General features: G+C 51.6%; 1 protein-coding gene across 1 annotated transcript in view; it reads left to right on the top strand.

The window, feature by feature from the left end:
* PITX1 (paired like homeodomain 1) overlaps positions 1 to 21,826 on the top strand; it is a 110,465-nt gene that overhangs the window by 34,664 nt on the left and 53,975 nt on the right. Inside the window, exon 2 of the mRNA XM_078875323.1 lies at positions 4,443 to 4,508. Within this exon, the coding sequence (XP_078731449.1) occupies positions 4,466 to 4,508 (43 nt within the window). The 5' untranslated portion in view covers positions 4,443 to 4,465. The remainder of the gene's footprint in view (positions 1 to 4,442; positions 4,509 to 21,826) is intronic.

The raw sequence follows: 21,826 nt of genomic DNA, 5'->3' as shown, positions 1-21,826 counted from the left end.
ACCATCCCCTCGTTACCCCCCACCCCCAGACCCCCCCCAACCCCCAGACCCCCCCGCCCCCACGCAAGGGGGGGGGGCGGAGGAGATTATACCTGATGAGAGAGTTTAGAGAGAGTTTAGAGGGAGTTTAGAGGGAGTTTAGAGAGAGATTAGAAAGAGAGTAATTCTTTCTCTCCCGACTTCGCGCGCTTCATTGAGCTGAGTGTCTCGGAGAGAGAGACTTTTTGACTTTTGAACAACTTTTATTGCAACAGCACTGCAGGCGATTCCGATACGAAGTACACACAAAGTCACCAGCAACCAAACCGCAAACGCTATAAATCCACAGGCGCAGTGGCGCTAAATGCGCCGCGCACGACACAAAGTAAAAGCCACGTGGTGGTGGTGGTGGTGGTCATCGCGCACGCCACGGTGACGAGCGAGCGCTTCAGAAGGTGAACACGAGGGGTGCCGTCCACGCTGGTACAGAGAAAGGGGGGCTTGTCCGGCTCCCCCAGCGTTCGAAGAAGACGCGGACATCACCGGCACACGCGTGTGTGGGAGAGAGAGAGCGCGCGAGCGAGAGATGGTTCGGTGTGAAATCTGTTAACATCCACACCTCGCACAGATCGCTAATCGATTATTTATCGAGCGGTTACATCGGTAACGATTACGAAGCCTCGTGACTGCTGATCGTTGGCGATTCTTTGCCAAGAATCTTTACGGGCGGACGTCTCCATAAATCTGGCTGTCGCCTGATGAAGCTGGTTGTGATTCGTTGCGAAACGTCGAACTCGGATTTTAAATGTTGCTGCTTGGCTCTCCAACACACAACGGCGCTGCTGATGTACTAGTACACTACACTATACACTACACAATACCACAATACACTACACTACTATACACTACACTATACACTGCACACTAGTGCTGTACTCGTACACTACACTATACACTACACAATACCAAAATACACTACACTACTATACACTACACTATACACTGCACACTAGTGCTGTACTAGTGACGAATTGGCCACGATCTGTTCACGTGACAAACCTTTGGCTGTGTCGGGTGGTGGCGGGTTTCACGACACATTTACATATTTACGCGATCGAACAACAACAAAACCTGCGTTGTGGATTACAGGTTATATTCGTCATCGATCACCGAAAACCGGAAACGATGGCGTGTCGATATCACCCCTTACAACGCGGTTACCGATGACGGGTATTGATCTGTGACGTCATCGCCCCCACTAAACTGCCTTGCGATCCTTTAGCAGCAGTGGCGATCGTCCGAGGCGTCATTCTAATTAATCGACGATCAATGAACGCATCTTTTTTAAATCCTTTATATTAAGTTCGCTTGCTTGCTTGCTTGCGTGCTTGCTTGCTTGCGTGCTTGCTTGCTTGCTTACAACCGTGCAAATCTTTCGGTCGTTTTTGAACCCACTTCCCGTGATCCAATCGAGCTGACATTTTCCACACAGACTCGTTGTCCGAGACAATTAATGTTCGTGAAAAAAAATTCCCAAAATTTTACACTGCTTAGGGAAAACAAATTAAATATTCAATTACCAATTGCTTAATACTGGCAGACAATCATCTGACCCATAGGTGGCAGCCATCTCAAGCCAGAGGACGAGAGGACTCTAGCCGCCACGCATATAAAGGATTTATAGTGAAAAACTTTGTTTTTACGGGTTTACTTGTTTCCGATCTTGATTGGCAACTCATTTCTTTCCGAACTGCTCTTCGCATGCAGTTCGCTGTCCCTCCCCCGCGCCTCCGATGATCACGTGCTGCTGGGTACGGTGCGAAAAAAAGTTTCAACGTGCACACGCACGGACACGGCGGTGACTGATGGAGCCGGCAATCGGTGGCAAAGAGTGGAAATTGCCATCAATTGTCGATTGACCGCAGATTATCGCCGACTCTGCCCATTATATTATCGTTACTGATTTATCGGCTGCATGCAGAGGTGATCAATAACCTATCATGGGTTCGCTGGCCCAGGCTATTGATCACCGGGACAATTGGCCCTTATTCCTCAGCTGTACTGTGCACTCGCGACAGACAGTGTGAGTGTGTATGTTCATGTATGTGCGTATGCCTATGTGTTCGTGTGTTGGTGTATGCGTTTGTGCGTATATTTTGTGGGGAGCGGTGGTGCAGCGGTCAGCGCACTGCGCTACGAACCTGGCGACCCGAGTTCGATTCCCGCTCACGGCCAACACCAGTGACGATTATTTGAACCGGTCCTGGGCCTCCCCTAGGTCGACTCAGCCTCAAATGAGTACCTGGTGCGGTGTATTAAAAAATCACCACTGGGTGCTGCTCGCTAACAGCACTTGCCCCAACAGTCTGTTGAGGCTAGACGGGGGGTCTTTATCTTTGTTGCGTATATTCAAGTTTGGCTTGCTTGATGCGGGTAGGGTTTGTGCGAGGCTAACCTATTAAATAGCCACAATTCGTTCCATTATTCGGTTTGGATTCATTCGACGTGCGGCTTTGTCGGTCGGATATGGGATAACATTGTGTGTGTACTGCGTGTGTACTGCGTGTGTGCTGTGTACTTTGCGCTGTGTACTGTGTGCGTGTACTATGTGTGTACTGTGTTGTGTACTGTGTGTGTACTGTGTTGTGTACTGTGTGTGTACTGTGTGTGCACTGTGTGTGCACTGTGTGTGTACTGTGTTGTGTACTGTGTGTGTACTGTGTGTGTACTGTGTGTGTACTGTGCGTGTGTACTGTGTGTGAACTGTGTGTGTGTACTGTGTGTGCTGTGTGTGTGTGTGCACTGTGTGTACTGTGTGTACTGTGTGTACTGTGTGTACTGTGTGCTGTGTGTGTACTGTGTGTGTGCTGTGTGTGTACTGTGTGTGTACTGTGTGTGTACTGTGTGTGTGTACTGTGTGTGTGTACTGTGTGTGTGTACTGTGTGTGTGTACTGTGTGTGTACTGTGTGTGTACTGTGTGTGTGTACTGTGTGTGTACTGTGTGTGTGTACTGTGTGTGTGTACTGTGTGTGCACTGTGTGCGTGTACTATGTGTGTACTGTGTTGTGTACTGTGTGTGTACTGTGTGTACTGTGTTGTGTACTGTGTGTGTACTGTGTGTGTACTGTGTGTGTACTGTGTTGTGTACTGTGTTGTGTACTGTGTGTGTACTGTGTGTGAACTGTGTGTGTGTACTGTGTGTGCTGTGTGTGTGTGTGTGCACTGTGTGTACTGTGTGCTGTGTGTACTGTGTGTGTGCTGTGTGTGTACTGTGTGTGTGCTGTGTGTGTACTGCGTGTGTACTGTGTGTGTACTGTGTGTGTGTACTGTGTGTGTACTGTGTGTGTACTGTGTGTGTGTATTGTGTGTGCACTGTGTGTGTACTGTGTGTACTGTGTGTGTGTGTACTGTGTGTGTGTGTACTGTGTGTGTGTACTGTGTGTGTGTACTGTGTGTGTGTACTGTGTACTGTGTACTGTGTGTAGTGTGTACTGTGTGTACTGTGTGTACTGTGTACTGTGTGTGTACTGTGTGTGTACTGTGTGTGTACTGTGTGCGCTACTCGGCATGCAGCCCGTCTACTCGTGCGGGTTCTCCTTTGTGTGCCCCGTCTTTTGGAACGCATCTGCAACGTATAGCGAGGAGAGCCTCTGTATATTTTGATGAGCCGTTTCACACTTCGTAGGCTTTCGCGACCAATATGATTCACAATAAGCCCAGATCGCGTAAAATATAAATGTGTCGTTTAACCCACCACCACCCGACACGGGCAATTAGTAAGGGGATGTCACGTGAACAAAACGTACCAATGAGTAACGCGTTCAGCACAGCGGTGTGCGTTGGAGAGTAAACCCGCGACGATTTTACGATTTGACCACCGTGACACGTGGCCGGTGATGGCAACAGCAAGTTTGGCTGTACCACGAAGCAGTAACAGCGGCGAAGACCAGAACCGTTACCTGTGTGGAACATCAGACAAAAGGGGCCGTCCATAAATGACGTCACGCACCTAGGGGGGTTGGGTCAGACATTTGTCTGACCCAACCCCCCTAGAGCGGGGGGGGGGGGGGTTGTTTGAGAAATGTGACGTCACATCAAAATGCGCAACTTAAATAAATATAGACAACACGTTCTACTTAATTAAATAGACTTTTTAATAAATGTTTTCTCCTACAACATCAGAGTGCAGCGCCACATTAAATACGCACTACAATGACAATAGATTAAAGCGATTCGAAGCATGTTTTATTTTTTGGGAGGGGGGGGCAGAGCTTTGTGACGTCATATCTGAGGGGGGTCTGACTTTTTTTGATGCCGTGTGACGATGGGGGGGGGGGGTCAAAATCGTCCAAAATCGCGTGACGTCATTTATGGACGGCCCCAAAGACAAAAGGCTACCCGAGGGATCTTTGTCTTTGTACATCACAGCAGCTCGTTCTCTCTCTCTCTGTGTCGCTCGCAGGGAGATCGCGTCACGTGGCCACGATGGATCACCGGCGGGCGGACAGCTTCGCTGAGAGGACGACAGGTGAGTGGGTGAGTGAGTGAGTGAGTGGACAACAGGTGAGTGAATGGGTGGGTGAGTGAGTGAGTGAGTGGGTGGGTGAGTGAGTGGACAACAGGTGAGTGAGTGGGTGGGTGAGTGGGTGGGTGAGTGGGTGGGTGAGTGAGTGGATGAGTGGGTGAGTGGGTGGGTGGGTCAGTGAGTGAGTGGGTGGGTGAGTGAGTGAGTGGACAACAGGTGAGTGAGTGGGTGGGTGAGTGGGTGAGTGAGTGAGTGAGTGGATGAGTGAGTGGGTGAGTGAGTGGATGAGTGAGTGGATGAGTGGGTGAGTGGGTCAGTGAGTGAGTGGGTGGGTGAGTGAGTGAGTGAGTGGGTGGGTGAGTGGGTGGATGAGTGGGTGGATGAGTGAGTGGACAACAGGTGAGTGAGTGGGTGGGTGGGTGAGTGGGTGGGTGGGTGAGTGAGTGGGTGAGTGGGTGGGTGAGTGGGCACAAAGGTCACAACCCAACTGTTGGGACAAGCGCTGCGAGCAGCAGCACCTATGAAGTCTGGAATGGCGCGCGAGGGGGTGGGTGGCCTTCGCCACGCCCGGCCGCCTTTGTCTCCCTAAGTGGCAATTTTTTGTTACACGTAGCACCAGGTACTCAATTGAGGTTGAGTCGACCTAGGGGAGGCCCAGGGCCGGTTCAGATAATCGTCACTGGTGCTGGCCGTGAGCGGGAATCGAACTCGGGTCGCCGGGTTCGTAGCGCAGCGCGCTAACCGCTACACCACCGCTCCCCACTCTCACACACACTCACTCACCCTCTCACTCACCCTCTCACTCACACATCCACACACAGAGTCTCTTATATGCACACTCTCTCACGCTCTCTCAGACATAAGCACACTCCCAGCCTCTCACACACACACACGCTCCCACCCTCTCACATTCACAAATACACGCGCACACTTACCAACACTCTCATGCACAAACACACACTCTCACGCTCACACACACGCTCGCTCGCTCGCTCTCTCAATCATACAAACACTCACCCCTCTCCCTGTTTCTCTGTTGAGACACACTCTTAATCACGCGCTCACTCTCAATCACACACCCTTACACTCTCACACACATAAAGACAAAGGTCTCCTAGAAACTGAACAGACTTTGGGGGCAAGTGCTGTTAGCGAACACCTATTTAATGCCAGTACGGCACGCGAGGGGGTCGGTGGCCGGCACCACGCCCGACCGCCTTTGTATCCCCCAGTGGCGATGTTTACACCGCATCAGGTACTCATTTGAGGCTGAGTGGACCTAGGGGAGGCCCAAAACCGATTCAAATCATTGTCGCCGGTGTTGGCCGCGAGCAGCAATCGAACTCTCGGTGGGCCGGGTTCGTAGCGCAGCGTAGCGCTGACCACGACGACACCGCTGCCTCAAGGACACACGCGATCCTGTGTATCGCAAACTCTCAATCACACTCTCACTCAATCACACTCTCACTCAATCACACTCTCACTCAATCACACTCTCACTCACACTCTCACTCACACTCTCACTCACACTCTCAATCACACTCTCACTCACACTCTCAATCATCACACTCTCAAACACACTCTCACTCGCACTCTCAATCAATCACACTCTCACTCACACTCTCACTCACACTCTCACTCACACTCTCAATCACACTCTCAATCAATCACACTCTCACTCACCCTCTCACTCACACTCTCACTCACACTCTCAATCACACTCTCAATCAATCACACTCTCACTCACACTCTCACTCACACTCTCACTCACACTCTCACTCACACTCTCAATCACACTCTCAATCACACTCTCAATCAATCACACTCTCAAACACACTCTCACTCGCACTCTCAATCAATCACACTCTCACTCACACTCTCACTCACACTCTCACTCACACTCTCACTCACACTCTCAATCACACTCTCAATCAATCACACTCTCACTCACACTCTCACTCACACTCTCACTCAATCACACTCTCATTCACACTCTCACTCACACTCTCACTCACACTCTCAAACACTCTCTCACTCACACTCTCAATCAATCACACTCTCAAACACACTCTCACTCACACTCTCAATCAATCACACTCTCAAACACACTCTCACTCACACTCTCACTCACACTCTCACTCACACTCTCAATCAATCACACTATCAATCACACTCTCAAACACACTCTCACTCACACTCTCAATCAATCACACTCTCAAACACACTCTCACTCACACTCTCACTCACACTCTCAATCAATCACACTCTCAAACACACTCTCACTCACACTCTCACTCACACTCTCAATCAATCACACTCTCAAACACACTCTCACTCACACTCTCACTCACATTCTCACTCACACTCTCAATCAATCACACTCTCAAACACACTCTCAATCATTCACACTCTCACTCACACTCTCACTCACACTCTCACTCACACTCTCAATCAATCACACTCTCAAACACACTCTCACTCACACTCTCACTCACACTCTCAATCAATCACACTCTCAAACACACTCTCACTCACACTCTCACTCACACTCTCCCTCACACTCTCAATCAATCACACTCTCAAACACACTCTCACTCACACTCTCACTCACACTCTCACTCGCACTCTCAATCAATCACACTCTCAATCACACTCTCACTCGCACTCTCAATCAATCACACTCTCAATCACACTCTCAAACACACTCTCACTCACACTCTCAATCAATCACACTCTCAAACACACTCTCACTCACACTCTCTATCAATCACACTCTCAAACACACTCTCACTCACACTCTCACTCGCACTCTCAATCAATCACACTCTCAAACACACTCTCACTCACACTCTCACTCACACTCTCACTCGCACTCTCAATCAATCACACTCTCAAACACACTCTCACTCACACTCTCACTCACACTCTCACTCACACTCTCAATCATTCACACTCTCAAACACACTCTCACTCACACTCTCAATCAATCACACTCTCAAACACACTCTCACTCACACTCTCAATCAATCACACTCTCAAACACACTCTCACTCACACTCTCACTCACACTCTCACTCACACTCAATCAATTACACTCTCAAACACACTCTCACTCGCACTCTCAATCAATCACACTCTCAAACACATTCTCACTCACACTCTCACTCACACTCTCACTCACACTCTCAATCAATCACACTCTCAAACACACTCTCACTCACACTCTCACTCACACTCTCACTCACACTCTCAATCAATCACACTCTCACTCACACTCTCACTCACACTCTCACTCAATCACACTCTCACTCACACTCTCACTCACAATCTCAAACACACTCTCACTCACACTCTCAATCAATCACACTCTCAAACACACTCTCACTCGCACTCTCAATCAATCACACTCTCAAACACACTCTCACTCACACTCTCACTCACACTCTCAATCACACTCTCACTCACACTCTCACTCACACTCTCACTCAATCAGACTCTCAAACACACTCTCACTCACACTCTCACTCACACTCTCAATCAATCACACTCTCAATCACACTGTCAATCAATCACACTCTCACTCACACTCTCACTCACACTCTCACTCAATCACACTCTCACTCACACTCTCACTCACACTCTCACTCAATCACACTCTCACTCACACTCTCACTCACACTCTCACTCAATCACACTCTCACTCACACTCTCACTCACACTCTCAATCAATCACACTCTCAATCACACTCTCAATCACACTTTCACTCACACTCTCAATCACACTCGGCTGCGACAACACGCTGAGCGATGTCTCGCGAGAGGGGCTCTTCCCGTGCATCGGCAGAGGAGCAGCAGCAGTAGCAGCAGCAGCAGCAGCAGTAGTAGCAGCAGCAGTAGCAGCAGCAGCAGTAGTAGCAGCAGCAGCAGTAGCAGCAGCAGTAGCAGCAGCAGCAGTAGCAGCAGCAGCAGCAGCAGTAGTAGCAGCAGCAGCAGTAGCAGCAGCAGCAGCAGCATCAGCAGCAGCATCAGGAGCAGCAGCAGCATCAGCAGCAGCATCAGCAGCATCAGCAGCAGCATCAGGAGCAGCAGCATCAGCAGCAGCAGTAGTAGCAGCAGCAGCATCAGCAGCAGCAGCAGTAGCAGCAGCATCAGCAGCAGCATCAGGAGCAGCAGCATCAGCAGCAGCAGTAGTAGTAGCAGCAGTAGCAGCAGCAGCATCAGCAGCAGGACGAGGAGGAGAAGGATGCGAGGCGGCCTGGGGAGCGCCTTGCCCGGCGTCGTGAGACGGCACACGGCGCGGAGAGGTTCACACTCTGTGTGGGATGAGGGTTCTGTATGGGATGAGAAGAGGGTTCTGTATGGGATGAGTGCTCTGTATAGGATGAGGGTTCTGTATGGGATGAGGCAAGGGCTCTGTATGGGATGAGATGAGGGTTCTATATGGGACGTGAAGAGGGTTCTGTATGGGATGAGGGTTCTGTATGGGATGAGACGTGGATTCCGTATGGGATGAGGGTTCTGTATGGGATGAGGGTTCTGTATGGGATGAGATGAGGATTCTGTATGGGATGAGGGTTCTGTATGGGATGAGACGAGGGTTTTGTATGGGATGAGGGTTCTGTATGGGATAAGGGTTCTGTATGGGATGAGGGTTCTGTATGGGATGAGACGAGGGTTCTGTATGGGCGGGTTCTGAGTGGTCACGTGATGAGGCTTCAGCTGACCCAGACTGAGAGGTGATCGCGCAGTGGCAGCCAATGAATGTGACGCGCGTCGAGAGAGGACGCGTCGTCCACCGTGGGAGATGGAGCGGTGAGATCGGTCCGTGTGCTGGGCGGATCGCTACATCGCGGGGAGAGGAGGATGCTGGTGGTGGTGGTTGTGGGGCGGGGGAGGATTCCAATCCGCCGGTAGATGTCACGGCTTTCGATTTAAAGCTTTCGTGACTGCAGGGATTCATCTTCTTGGTTCTTTCGGTAAAGTCACTTAGAAGGGAAATAATAAAATTATAAAAAAATAAAACGTAATAAAATACAATTCTCACGACGTTTCGGCCACAGACCTGTTCTTCACCTGAGGACGGCTGCTTGCGTTGTGGCCGAAACGTCGTGAGAATTGTATTTTATTATGTTTTATTTTTATTATTTTATTATTTCCCTTCTACGTGACTTTACCGAAAGAACCAAGAAGATGTCACGGCTTGTTTTGGAGTCGTCTCCCTCTCTCTCTCTCCCTGTCTTCATCTCTTTCACTCTCTCTCACTCTCCATGTCTCTCTCACTCTCTTTTCTACGATCAGAGGAAACAAGAAGATGTTCGGTGTAGTCGGCACTTTGCTTCGTTCATCATTTCGGTTTGTTGTTAATGCTTTGCTTTATGTCACCACCCCCCCCCCCTTTTTAAATGAAATATTTCACGAAAGATGTCACGCTTTGCTCTCCTTACCCCTTCCCTCTCTCTCTCTCTCTGTATCACTCTCTCACTCACTCACTCTCCCACTCTCCCTCCCTCTCTCTCTCCATGTCTCTCCCTCTCGGGTGTAGAAGAACTTTTCCACGCGTCCGTGCCGAACCAAATCGGCAAAGTTCAATCCTTCACCTCCACGCGGAAATCCGCGTTCGAGGTCGCGGGGGCTTGAGGGGGGGGGGGGGGGCTTGAGGGGGGGGGGGGCTCACTGGGCGAGGGGGGGGGGGGTTGAGGGGGTGGGGGCTCTGGCGGATCACGTGGAACGCGCAGTTTTTGTTTGATGAATTTTCCACTGGAAATATCCAGCAGCCCCCTCCCTCCTCCATCCCTCCCTCCCCTCCCCCGGCTCCCACGTGACGCAGGCACCTGCTCTGCGTCACGTACGGGCGGGGGGGGGGGTCACTGCCGATGCACAACGCCGAGTCGATGGAAGCGTCGCTTCCCCGGGGTTCCAAGTCCCGAACCACGTGGTTCGTCCCCCCTCCCCCCAACTGCAGAAGCGAACCCGGGGCACAGAGAGCCCCTCCCCCCTCCTGGTCGGCACGATGTCCGAACCGATCCCAGCCGCCAAACCCACACGGGGAGGAGACCGCTTGGAGACTTTTTGGTCCCCCCCTCCGGATTTGGTGATACCCAGTGCCGGATGATCCTCGTTAGCGAAAGTCGCTTCACTTGCCACGGGACCCCCGCACTTTCAAGGGCCCCGCGTTAAATGCTTTCAAGTTAAATTTCGATCATTCAGACGCTGTCTTTCCGACAGACATGTTCTTCACCTGAGGACGGCTGCTTGCGTTGTGGCCGAAACGTCGTGAGAATTGTATTATTATTTAATTATGTTTTATTTTTATCATTTTATTATCTCCCTTCTGCGTGACTTTACCGAAAGAACCAAGAAGATGCTTTCAAACTATCAATTTCGGTTCAGTGATTCTGCACTTGCTCTATTACTATAGTACTATACCGCCTGCAACTTTTACGAACGACTGGGTGTTTAAAGTTAACGATTTGTCGTATTATCTGGCTGTAGAGCAAATGAAGCTGAGTCGGCCTAGGGGAGGCCCCGGTTCAGATAATCGCCACTGGCTGTTTGGTCGCCGTGAGCGGGAATCGACTTCGGGTGGCCGGGTTCGTAGCGCATGGCGCTAACCACTGCGCCACCGCTCCCTACCCCCACTGACTCACGCGCAACTACAAAGATGCCCCGTGTAGCCTGCGACAGACTGTTGGGACAAGTGCTGTTGGCGAGATGCACCGATGAAGACAACAACAACCACCATTGGCCACTAAGTGACGGTGACGTCACCACGACGCTTGTGCCAGGCTAGGTGCACGTTGAGGCCACGTGAAGTGTCGAACGCCCGCTGGCACGAGGTCACGGGGCAGACCCAGCAGGTGCCACGGGTCGACTGACTGAGATCACCGGCTGATGCACCACCGATGAGGACACACATTCAGAGACAAACACACGCAACAAAGACAAAGATCCCCCGTATGGCCTGCACCGACTGTTGGGGCAGGTGCTGTTAGCGAGCAGCACCTATGAAGGGGGTGGGTGGCCAACACCACGCCCGCACGCCTTTGTCTCCCTAGTGACGATGTTTTACACACCCCGGGTTCTCATTTGAGGCTGAGTCGACCTAGGGGAGGCCCAGGACCGTTTCAGATAATCGTCACTGGTGTTGACCGCTCCCCGCACGCACACAAAAAAGATCACCCGTATAGCCTGTAACAGACTGTTGGGGCAAGTGCTGTTAGCGAGCACCAATGAAAGTGTATACCTGTGTGTGTGTTCGTGTGTGTGTGTGTTCGTGTGTGTGTGTTCGTTTGTGTGTGTGTGTTCGTGTGTGTGTGTTCGTGTGCCTGTGTGTTTGTGTCTGTGTGTTCGTGTGTGTGTGTGTGTTCGTGTGTGTGTGTTCGTGTGTGTGTGTTCGTGTGTGTTCGTGTGTGTGTTCGTGTGTGTGTGTGTGTTCGTGTGTGTGTGTTCGTGTGCCTGTGTGTTTGTGTCTGTGTGTTCGTGTGTGTGTGTGTGTTCGTGTGTGTGTGTTCGTGTGTGTGTGTTCGTGTGTGTTCGTGTGTGTGTGTGTTCGTGTGTGTGTGTGTGTCCGTGTGTGTGCACGCACACGAGGAGGAAGAGGAGTTGGGGAGAGGGATACAAGAAGAGCAAGCAGACACAAAGACAAAGATCCCCCGTATGGCCTGTAACAGACTGTAGGGGCAAGTGCTGTTAGCGAGCACACACGAACACACACACAATACAACACTCGCATACTCACGTAAACCTTCACCACACACCTCTTCCCCCCGCCCCCCCCTCCCCCACCCCCCCTCCCCCCCTTTGCCCCCCCCCCCCCCTTTGCCCCCCCCCCTCGGTCTCGGCTCGTGTGACTCGCCCGGGATTAGGTCGTCAGTGCCGCAGTGACGCGAGTCGTGACAGGCGGAGAGAGAGAGGAGGGGGGGGGCAGGGAGGGGGCAGCAGACGAGGGGGTGGAGGGGGGGGGGCAGCAGACGAGGGGGTGGGGGTGGAGGGGGGGGGCTAGAGGCAGAGACAGACAGAGAGGGAGGGAGGAGGGAGACGAGACGAGAGAGAGAGACGAGACAGAGACGAGGGAGAGGAAACAATCACATCGCAATATTATTATAAAAAGAGCATCAGCAGCAACACGGGTTGACGCGTTCACGTGGAACTCACGGCAGAGGTCACCGCGTTCACATTGGGACACGACCCCCCCCCCCTCCTCATCCCTGTAGACCCCCCCTCCTCCTCCTGTATCCCTCTACCCCCCCCCTCCTCCTCCCTCCCCGTGTGTGTCGGCACCCTCCTACGAACCTCGCCAACGGAGTTCGATTCCCGGCCGAGGGGCATCATCATCGAGTGACGGTCGGGGTACTGAACTCGTGTCCCTGCGCCCCACGTCACCCCCAGGGACCCGAACCTCGCGATCCCGCACTGACCGCGATGGGGAAGTATGGTCAAACAGCCCCCCATCGTGGGGAAGCCTTCATCCAGCAGTGGATTGAGAAAGAACAGTACATCATGATTTTTAAGAGTGTGTGTGTATATTTCATATATATACGTGTATCTTTAAGTGTTTATTGTTTCCATGCTGGTTATTGTCTGCGAGTGATGTCGATGTTTGATTGCGTCTTTGTAGTAATGGATCAGTGTCATGCACAAATTGTACGTAATATTAAAAACGTTCTGTGTGAGTGTGTGTGTGTGAGAGTGTGTGTGGGAGTGTGTGAGAGTGTGTGTGAGAGTGTTGTGTGTGTGTGAGAGTGTGAGTGACAGAGTGTGTGTGTGAGTGTGTGTGAGAATGTGTGTGAGAGTGTGTGTGTGTGAGAGTGTGTGAGTGTGTGTGAGAGTGTTGTGTGTGTGAGGGTGTGTTTGTGAGAGTGAGTGTGTGTGAGTGAGAGTGTGTGAGAGTGTGTGAGTGTATGTGTGAGTGTGTGAGAGTGTATGAGTATGTGTGAGAGTGTGTGTGAGAGTGTGAGAGTGTGAGTGTGTGAGAGTGTGTGTGAGAGAGTGTGTGTGAGAGTGTGTGAGTGTGTGTGAGAGTGTTATGTGTGTGAGAGTGTGTTTGTGAGAGTGAGTGTGTGTGAGTGAGAGTGTGTGAAAGTGTGTGAGTGTGCGTGAGAGTGTGTGTGAGAGAGTGTGAGTGTGTGAGAGTGTGTGAGTGTATGTGAGAGTGTGTGTGATAGTGTGTGTGAGAGTGTGAGTGTGTGAGAGTGTGAGAGTGTGTGTGAGTGTTGTGTGTGCGCGGTAGTGTTACGGTTTGCGCACTCCGCTACGAACCTGCCGATTATCTGAACCGATCCTGGGCCTCCCTTAGATCGACTCGGCCTCAAATTAGTACCCCCTCGTGTGCCGTGCCGGCCTTCCTTCATAGGTGCTACTCGCTAACAGCACTTGCCCCAACAGTCTCCTAAACGCTATACGGGGGGTCTTTGTCTTTATATATATATGTTTCTAAACAGAATGTACAGCGTTGTTCTTGTCCTGAAGATCATTGCTTTCTAATTCGCCGGCGCTGAGCGAGTGAGTGAGAATCTGTTCACCAAGTCGAGTTGAAACGAGACATTTATCTGCGCGCCGTTCGAAACGTGACAGTTTCGGGGTTTTTTTTGTGTGTCGGCTGTGTCAGGTGGTGAAGGGTCTCACGACACGAATTTGTCCCGGTGCATTACGTACGCCCAACCCAACAAAAACAATCTGTTATGAATCACGTGTGTTCGTCTGTATACGCCTACGGTATGTGTTGGTTTATGTGTTTGTTTGTATGTATATGTGTGCGCGCGCGTTTGAATGTGTGAGTGCCAGTGCATGTACGTTCGTAGGTTGAACTTCTTTCGCACCGGACCGTCCTCATCTTAGGTTCGTGAGAAGGGCCACGAACTGAACAGGCGCACAAATGCATCGGTGTGCATAGATGCAACTCGCTAACGGCACTTGCCCCAATAGTCTGATAAAGGCTATCGGGGGGATCTTTCTCGTTGTCATTTTGCATGCGTGTATATGTATATATGTATGTGTGAATGTGTACGCTGTGCGTATGTACTACATGTATGTCTTTATGTGCGCGTGTGTAGTGGGGAGCGGTAGTGTAGCGGTCAGCGCGCTGCGCTATGAACCTGGCGACCCGGGTTCGATTCCCGCTCACGGCCAACACCAGTGACGATTGTCTGAACCGGTCCTGGGCCTCCCCTAGGTCAACTCAGCCTCAAGTGAGTACCTAGTGCGGTGTGTAAACATCGCCACTGGGGAAAGAAAGGCGGCCGGGCGTGGTGTTGGCCACCCACCCCCTCGTGTGCCGTGCCGGCCTTCATAGGTGCTCGCTAACAGCACTTGCCCCTACAGTCTGTTAAGGCGATACGGGGGATATTTTTTTTTTCTTTTGCGCCGTTCCAACTCTCTCGTCGTAGGGCACTGGCTTAGAGCGCTTGCCCCGACAGTCTGCGTGGGCTCCGCGGGAGGACCTTTGTCTTCGCTGTGATTATCGACTCAACGGGACCTCGACTGAGTCGCGGTGACCTGGGAAAGGTCGCCTTCCAGCACCGTGCGAGCGAGAACATCGCGAGCTTTAACCGACTCATTGAGGTCACAGTAACAAAGCAATCGGAACGACAACACTTTAGTGGCCTTAAAATATTAAATTAATCTTGTTGTTGTTGTTGTTGTCGTACGGCTGCTGATGTAGCTGCAGAACAACGGCTGCAACTTGAAGTTCACGTGGTCAAGCCCAGACAGCCGCGACGGGAGTTAGTTGAAGCATCGTCGCTTCGATGTCTCCAACTTCTTATTTGTGAATCGGTTGCGTTACGCCCGTTGTACGCTGCTACGGGTCTCTGCTCTGGATGACCACAGTCGCACGCCACTACTACCGCAGAGTTTTATATTTTGTCATTTGTGTATCGTCAGGGTGTCGGCATCCCCTGCCACGGTTTGTGCAGTGGATGCGATTTAGGGTGGACCGTGAGCTTCGTGGAAGATCAAACTCTAGGTATCTTCTGTTATATATTTTAAATATGTAAAACGTATGAGAGGCAACGTTTCCGACAATTGGCCCTTCCTCTCAGCACATGGAGGGGCTACGAAGAAGGACCATTGCCTGAAACGTCGCCTATTTTCTATATTGTTTTATCGGTTAACGCCAATGCTCCTCCACCGTGGCTGTTGGTGGTCACGGCTGGATGACCCCACGGGCGCGGGGAGAGATCTCAACAAGAATATGTTTCTCCGGCCGCAGCAGTTTCACCGCAAGACGCTTACGGCAGCCGACACCTTTAAATCTTTTACACTATGAGACATCTCCTTTACCAGTGGCAAAATATAGTAGTAGGTTTTTACCCTTTAATCTGGTACAAAACTGACACCTTTATACAAGGCATCATGTTTGCAATAACCGCAACACAAGCAGTCAAAATTCAAGCAAAAATAAACAACTCTGATAATGGTAGTGCATATCATTACCATTATCAGAGTTGTTTCTTTTTGTTTGCATTTTGACTGCTTGTGTTGCGGTTATTGCAAACATGATGCCTTGTATAAAGGTGTCAGTTTTGTACCAGTTTAAAGGATAAAAACCTACTACAATACCTTTAAATCTCTCCGTGGCCTTTCCCCACCTCATCTCGCCTCATCTCCCCGGCCTCGTCCTCTTCGCTCACAATCCTCTCTCTCTCTCTATCTTTGTCATTCCTTCTCCCCGTCCCCAATCTCGTTTTTCAATCTTTCTCCATCCTTGCACCCCTACCCCTGTGCACGAAGCAGCCCCCCCCCCTCCTCCTTCACCTCCTTCCACGTTCCTCTCTTAGAGCCTCACCATCTCTGCCGAATCGCCCATTCCCTTCCTCTCCCCTCTCCTCGCCCCTCCACTCCGTGCCGTCCCTCCCCAGCTGCCTTCTCGTGACCCCTGTCACGTGACCCCTGTCACGTGCCCCTCATTCCTCGGCCCTTGCACCGCCACTTGCCATGTAAATCGCGCGATCTTTCTGTCACCGCTTTTCAAAGCTCTGTCGTAGAGCGCCTTGAGCCTAGGCGCTGTATATATTCAGATTAAATAAGGATAACATTCATGAGACCTTTCGAAATCCCAGCCCGCACACAGGTGCCACCATTTTTGACGGTGGCTATGAGATGTTAACTACCTCGCCTGGTATACGGAAGGTCGAAGGTTAGATCCCGACCCTGACGCTTGCTGCTGTATATTTGGAGTTTGCGGTGTCTCCCTCTCATCATCATCATCACGGTGGCTATGAGATGTTAACTACCTCGCCTGGTATACAGGAGGTCGCGGGTTCGATCCCGACCCTGACACCTGCTGCTGCTGGATATTTGGAGTTTGCGGCGTCTCTCTCTTCCCGTGGTCGCGTCGATTTTTCTCGAGGTCCTCCGGTACTGGGCCTCCCCTAGGTCGACTCAGCCTCAAATAAGTACTTGGTGCGGTGTGTAAAACATCGCCACTGGGGAGACAAAGGCGGCCTGGTGTCGGCACGCGGCGCGAAGGGAGTTCATGGGTCTCTGGATCTGCTGTGGAAACCTGGAGGAGTCATCCTCGTGGTGAGAGCGGCTCATGATGAGGCCCCCCCCCCACTCCTCCTAGCCCCCCCCCCAATCCTCTTTCCTCCCCCGAGGAAGACATTTCCTCACCAATCAGCCGATTGACAGCTCCGTTTACGTCTCGAATCGCTTCCCATCGCACCTGACTTTCCGGTTTAGCGCTGCGCTTCGTGGTGGTGGTGTTGTTGTTGTTGTTGTTTTTGTTGTTGTTGTTGATGATGATGCGGTGATTACGCATCGCTATTGCTACCGGGTAATTGCAGTTTCGCGTCGGGTAATTGCGGCCTCCCGCGTGTAGCCATCCACACGGGTTTGTTATTGTAAGTGTTGTAAGTGTTGTAAGTGCGTGTCTCTGTGTGTCTGTGTGTGTGTATAGCCAAGCGTGCTAATAGGGGTGCGGGGAACGGACAACAGAGACAAAGATAGTGGGGAGCGGTGGTGCAGCGGTTAGCGCGCTGCGCTATGAACCCGGCGACCCGGGTTCGATTCCCGCTCACGGCCAACAACCACTGACGATTATCCGAACCGGTCCTGGGCCTCCCCTAGGTCGACTCAGCCTCAAATGAGTACCTGGTGCAGTGTGTAAACATCACCACTGGGGAGACAAAGGCGGTCGGGCGTGGTGTTGGCCACCCACCCCCTCATGATAACTCATCCCTCGCTGCAGAAGGCTCCGGCTCAGACGTCGAACAAAGGCGGCGGTCACCGCATCGCGCGGCGCTTCCAGACGCGCTTCTGCGGCCGTCTGGAACGCTCTGCCTTGCGATGTTTCGGAAGCCACTGGAGCCGTGCACCTTTAAATAATTCAAGATTTGGCAAACTCATTGCTTGAGAACCGCTTTGTTTTGTGTTCAGTTTGTTGTCCTTCCGCCGCAACCTCCGATGAGCACGGGTTGGCTACGTACGGTGCGAAATAAGTTCAACGTACACACAGATAACATTGGGTCAAGCTGCTGCTGCTCATGATGTTGAGACACTGAATGGAGAAACTGATCCAGAGCTCCCGTTGAGCCAATGTTGCTGCTGATGCGACGTGTTCCTGGAAAGCCGTGTGTATGGCTGATGGCATGCGTTTTAAAAAAAAAAAAAACTTTATTATGCGTAGCAACAAAATATGCGGAGGAAGAGGCGTTAATTCGCGAGGCATTCACAATCACGCGTCGCGATCACCCCCCGCGTGTTCCATTCATTCACTCGTTAGTTCAGTCGTTCCCTGTAGGACTGACTCCGGGAGCTCGCCGCCGTGAGTCGTGCATCTCATTCCCCGCTCGGACGCTTGAGTTGTTTGTATTTATTCATCAGTTTGCTCTGTTCGTTTACGTCGAGGGACGCACGCGGCGAAGAGAGATTGGCGGATCGGTGAGCGAAGTCTCTTCATCGTCGCCGCTGATTGTTTCTGGCCGTGGGGTTCCGGTGCCAGGTCGCGTTCACGGCTCATAATCACCGACCTCGCCCCACACCACCACCGTCACTACCACCACCACTACCACCACCACTACCACCACCATCACCGTGTTTGTTCAGTGGAGGTAGGGGGTAGCGGGGGGGGGGAGTGGTGGGGGGGGTATTCTCGATGGGGGGTCCCGGGTACTGGGCCGAGGCTTAGGGACCCCATCAGATAACGGGGGTGGGGTAGGAGCCGTGGTGCCATTAACCACCTCGCCGCGTCAGATCGCCGCCCGTACTTTACCACCCAGCGCGGGCCCAGGTACACCACTACCACTACCACCACTACCAACCACTACCACCACCAACCACCACTACCACCACTACTACCACCACCAATACCACCGCTACCATTACTACCATCACCACTACCACCACCAACCACTACCACCACCACTACCACCACCACCACCACCACCACAACCACAGCAACCACCAACCACTACCACTACCACCACTACCACCACCACTACCAACACCACCCACCACCATAACGCCGCACCTCAACCACCAGCAAGCCACACCTCAACCAACAACAACAACTTCAACCACCCACCCCTACCACCATCACAACAATGCCAACCAAGTGGCAGTGACGTCACCACGGCGCTTGTGCCAGGCTAGGTGCACCTTGAGGCTATCGCGTGAGGTGTCGAAGGCCCGCTGCTGGCAAGAGGTCACGTGATCTCACGCAGTTTTCGCGACGGAGGTGCGGGAACAAAGCAAAAAAAGCCAACTATTCTCCAAGCTCTGCGGTCCTACATTAAAATGCCATTACGCTTGGGAGGAAAGCGAAGTGCACCGAAGAAAAGCCACGCGTTCGAGGCGGTTCACACCGGATCCCCGTACAGATGGAAACAGATGGAACATTAATGTACATCACAGTCACCATCATCTTCATCATCATCAAATCTGTCACCATGATTATGACGAGTGTGCCTCACCACCACCTTGATCATTGCTCCAGCAGTGGATTATGAATAAATAATCAGACAAGACGCCTCCACCACATATAAATATATCAATATATATTACACATCCCATCAACTGCATTCAGAGCGGTCTTCACAGCAGCCAGCGAGCGAGTGTGGGTCCTGATGTGGTTTGTATGATGAGAATGATGACGCATACGATTCATCTAATGATGACCACTCTGCTGACGATGATGATTATGATGACGTGGTGTGTGAACCACGATTATGTGTTTTGGATTACTGTGATACATCTACAGATGGTGATGTTTGATTCTGATGACGATGGTGCAGTTCGGATGGTCATCATCACCACTGCTTTGATGATGATGAAAAGCTTTTGACGATTGATGAAAATGATGGCTTCCCACTCGCCGTCGTCTTCATCATCAACACAACTAATGTCATCCCCCCCACGATAGCGAGGCGCGTGTGGTGTGGAGGGGGTGGGGGGGGGACGTATTGCGTCGCGCGCATCCAATATTTACTTCTCAAACACTCGGCCTTGCGCTCCCCCGACTCCCCCCCCCCACCGGTCCAGGCTACGGCAGATGTCGGGATAATGTGCGTCGTGTTATTTTAAGCCGGAGTTCCTCCGCGTCTCCCACCTCCTCCCTCCTCCTCCTCAATAAGCCGCTCGACCAGCATAGACACACACACAGGGATACACACACAGAGAGGTACACACACACAGAGGTACACACACAAAGAGGTACACACACAGGGATACACAAAGATAAAGATCCCCCATATAGCCTTAACAGACTGTAGGGGCAAGTGCTGTTAGCGAGCACACACACAGATACACACACACAGAGATACACACACACAGAGATACACACACACAGAGGTACACAAACACACAGATACACACACACAAGTACACACAGAGATACACACACGCGCGCACACGGATACATATGAAGACAAAGATGCATGGCACACATCTACAGAGAAACACAACACACATCTACAGAGAAACACAACACACATCTACAGAGAAACCATCGCTCCCCACGCATATACAAACACACGCAGATACATACAGCTGGCATACGCACACACAGGGATACATAGACACATGTACAGTTGGCACGCGCGCTCACACACACATCGCAACATGCACGCACACACACAGCTTCATCACATATATACAGACATCAATTCATACAGCTTATAGACATGCAACTGGTCTAAACACGCACAGCACGCGCGCTCATGTACACACGGGTGTATGTGTAGCTTTATATATAGACGTGTGCACACACAGACTCCACGCTGGCTGACATAAAAGATAAAGATCCCCCATATAACCTTCAACGGGCGTTTGGGGCAAGTGTTGTTAGCATGTAGCTATGAAGGCCGGAACGACACACGAGGGAGTGGGTGGCCAGCACCACCCCCGGCCGCCTTTGTCTCCCCAGTGGCGATGTATACACACCGCACAAGATACTCATTTGAGGCTGAGTCGACCTAGAGGAGGCCCAGGACCGGTTACAGATAACCGTCACTGGGTGTTGGCTGTGAGCGGGAATCAAACCCGGGTCGCCAGGTTCATAGCGCAGCGCGCTCAACACTACACTACCTCTCCCCACAATATATGCACACACACACAGATACCCGCATATACAATAACAACACGAACTTGCACATATACATTAAACATATCGGTATATACATACACGCACAGACATATATACAGCAACGGTTCAGATATTATTCGCCACTGATGATGATCGTGAGCGGGATTCTAAATGTGGTGGTCGGATTTGTAGCGCAGTGCGCTAACCGCTGCGCCACCGCTCCCCACTCTATACGCACGCATAAACATACACAAATCTAGAAACATACAAAAGACAAACATACCCCGTATAGCCTGTAGCAGACTTTTGGGGCAATGCTGTTAGCGAGCACCTATGAAGGCCGGCACGGGACACGAGAGAGTAGGTGATGTAAAGACAAAGATCCCCCGGATAGCCTGTAACAGACTGTTGGGGCAAGTGCTGTCAGCGAGCACATATATACACACACACACATTGCACGCACAAATGAATACACAAATACATACAGACACACAGCACACGCACGAATCTACGTGCACAATCACATGCTTGCATACAAACACACACACATATACCCCCATACAATACGGTCGCAAAAAATAATAATTGCATTAACCGGTAACCATATGAAATGAACATAAACCGGTTACCGATTGGCAACGCGCAGAAATGACGCTGCCACCCACAGAGGATTGCCGGTTCCATCGGGGGGGGGGGGGGGGGGCGGGCGAGTTTCTTAAAATCCACCGCGTGGCAACGCTCTGTCGTCCACCCCCGTCAGCGTGGTGGAAGAGTAGACCAAGTACCCCATCGAGAGCTG

This window comes from Lampetra fluviatilis, chromosome 41, assembly GCF_964198595.1.
Source record: "Lampetra fluviatilis chromosome 41, kcLamFluv1.1, whole genome shotgun sequence".
Classification (NCBI taxonomy): Eukaryota; Metazoa; Chordata; class Hyperoartia; order Petromyzontiformes; family Petromyzontidae; genus Lampetra; species Lampetra fluviatilis.
Note: the sequence above shows the minus strand (reverse complement) of the source record. Positions and strands in the feature narration are given on the sequence as shown.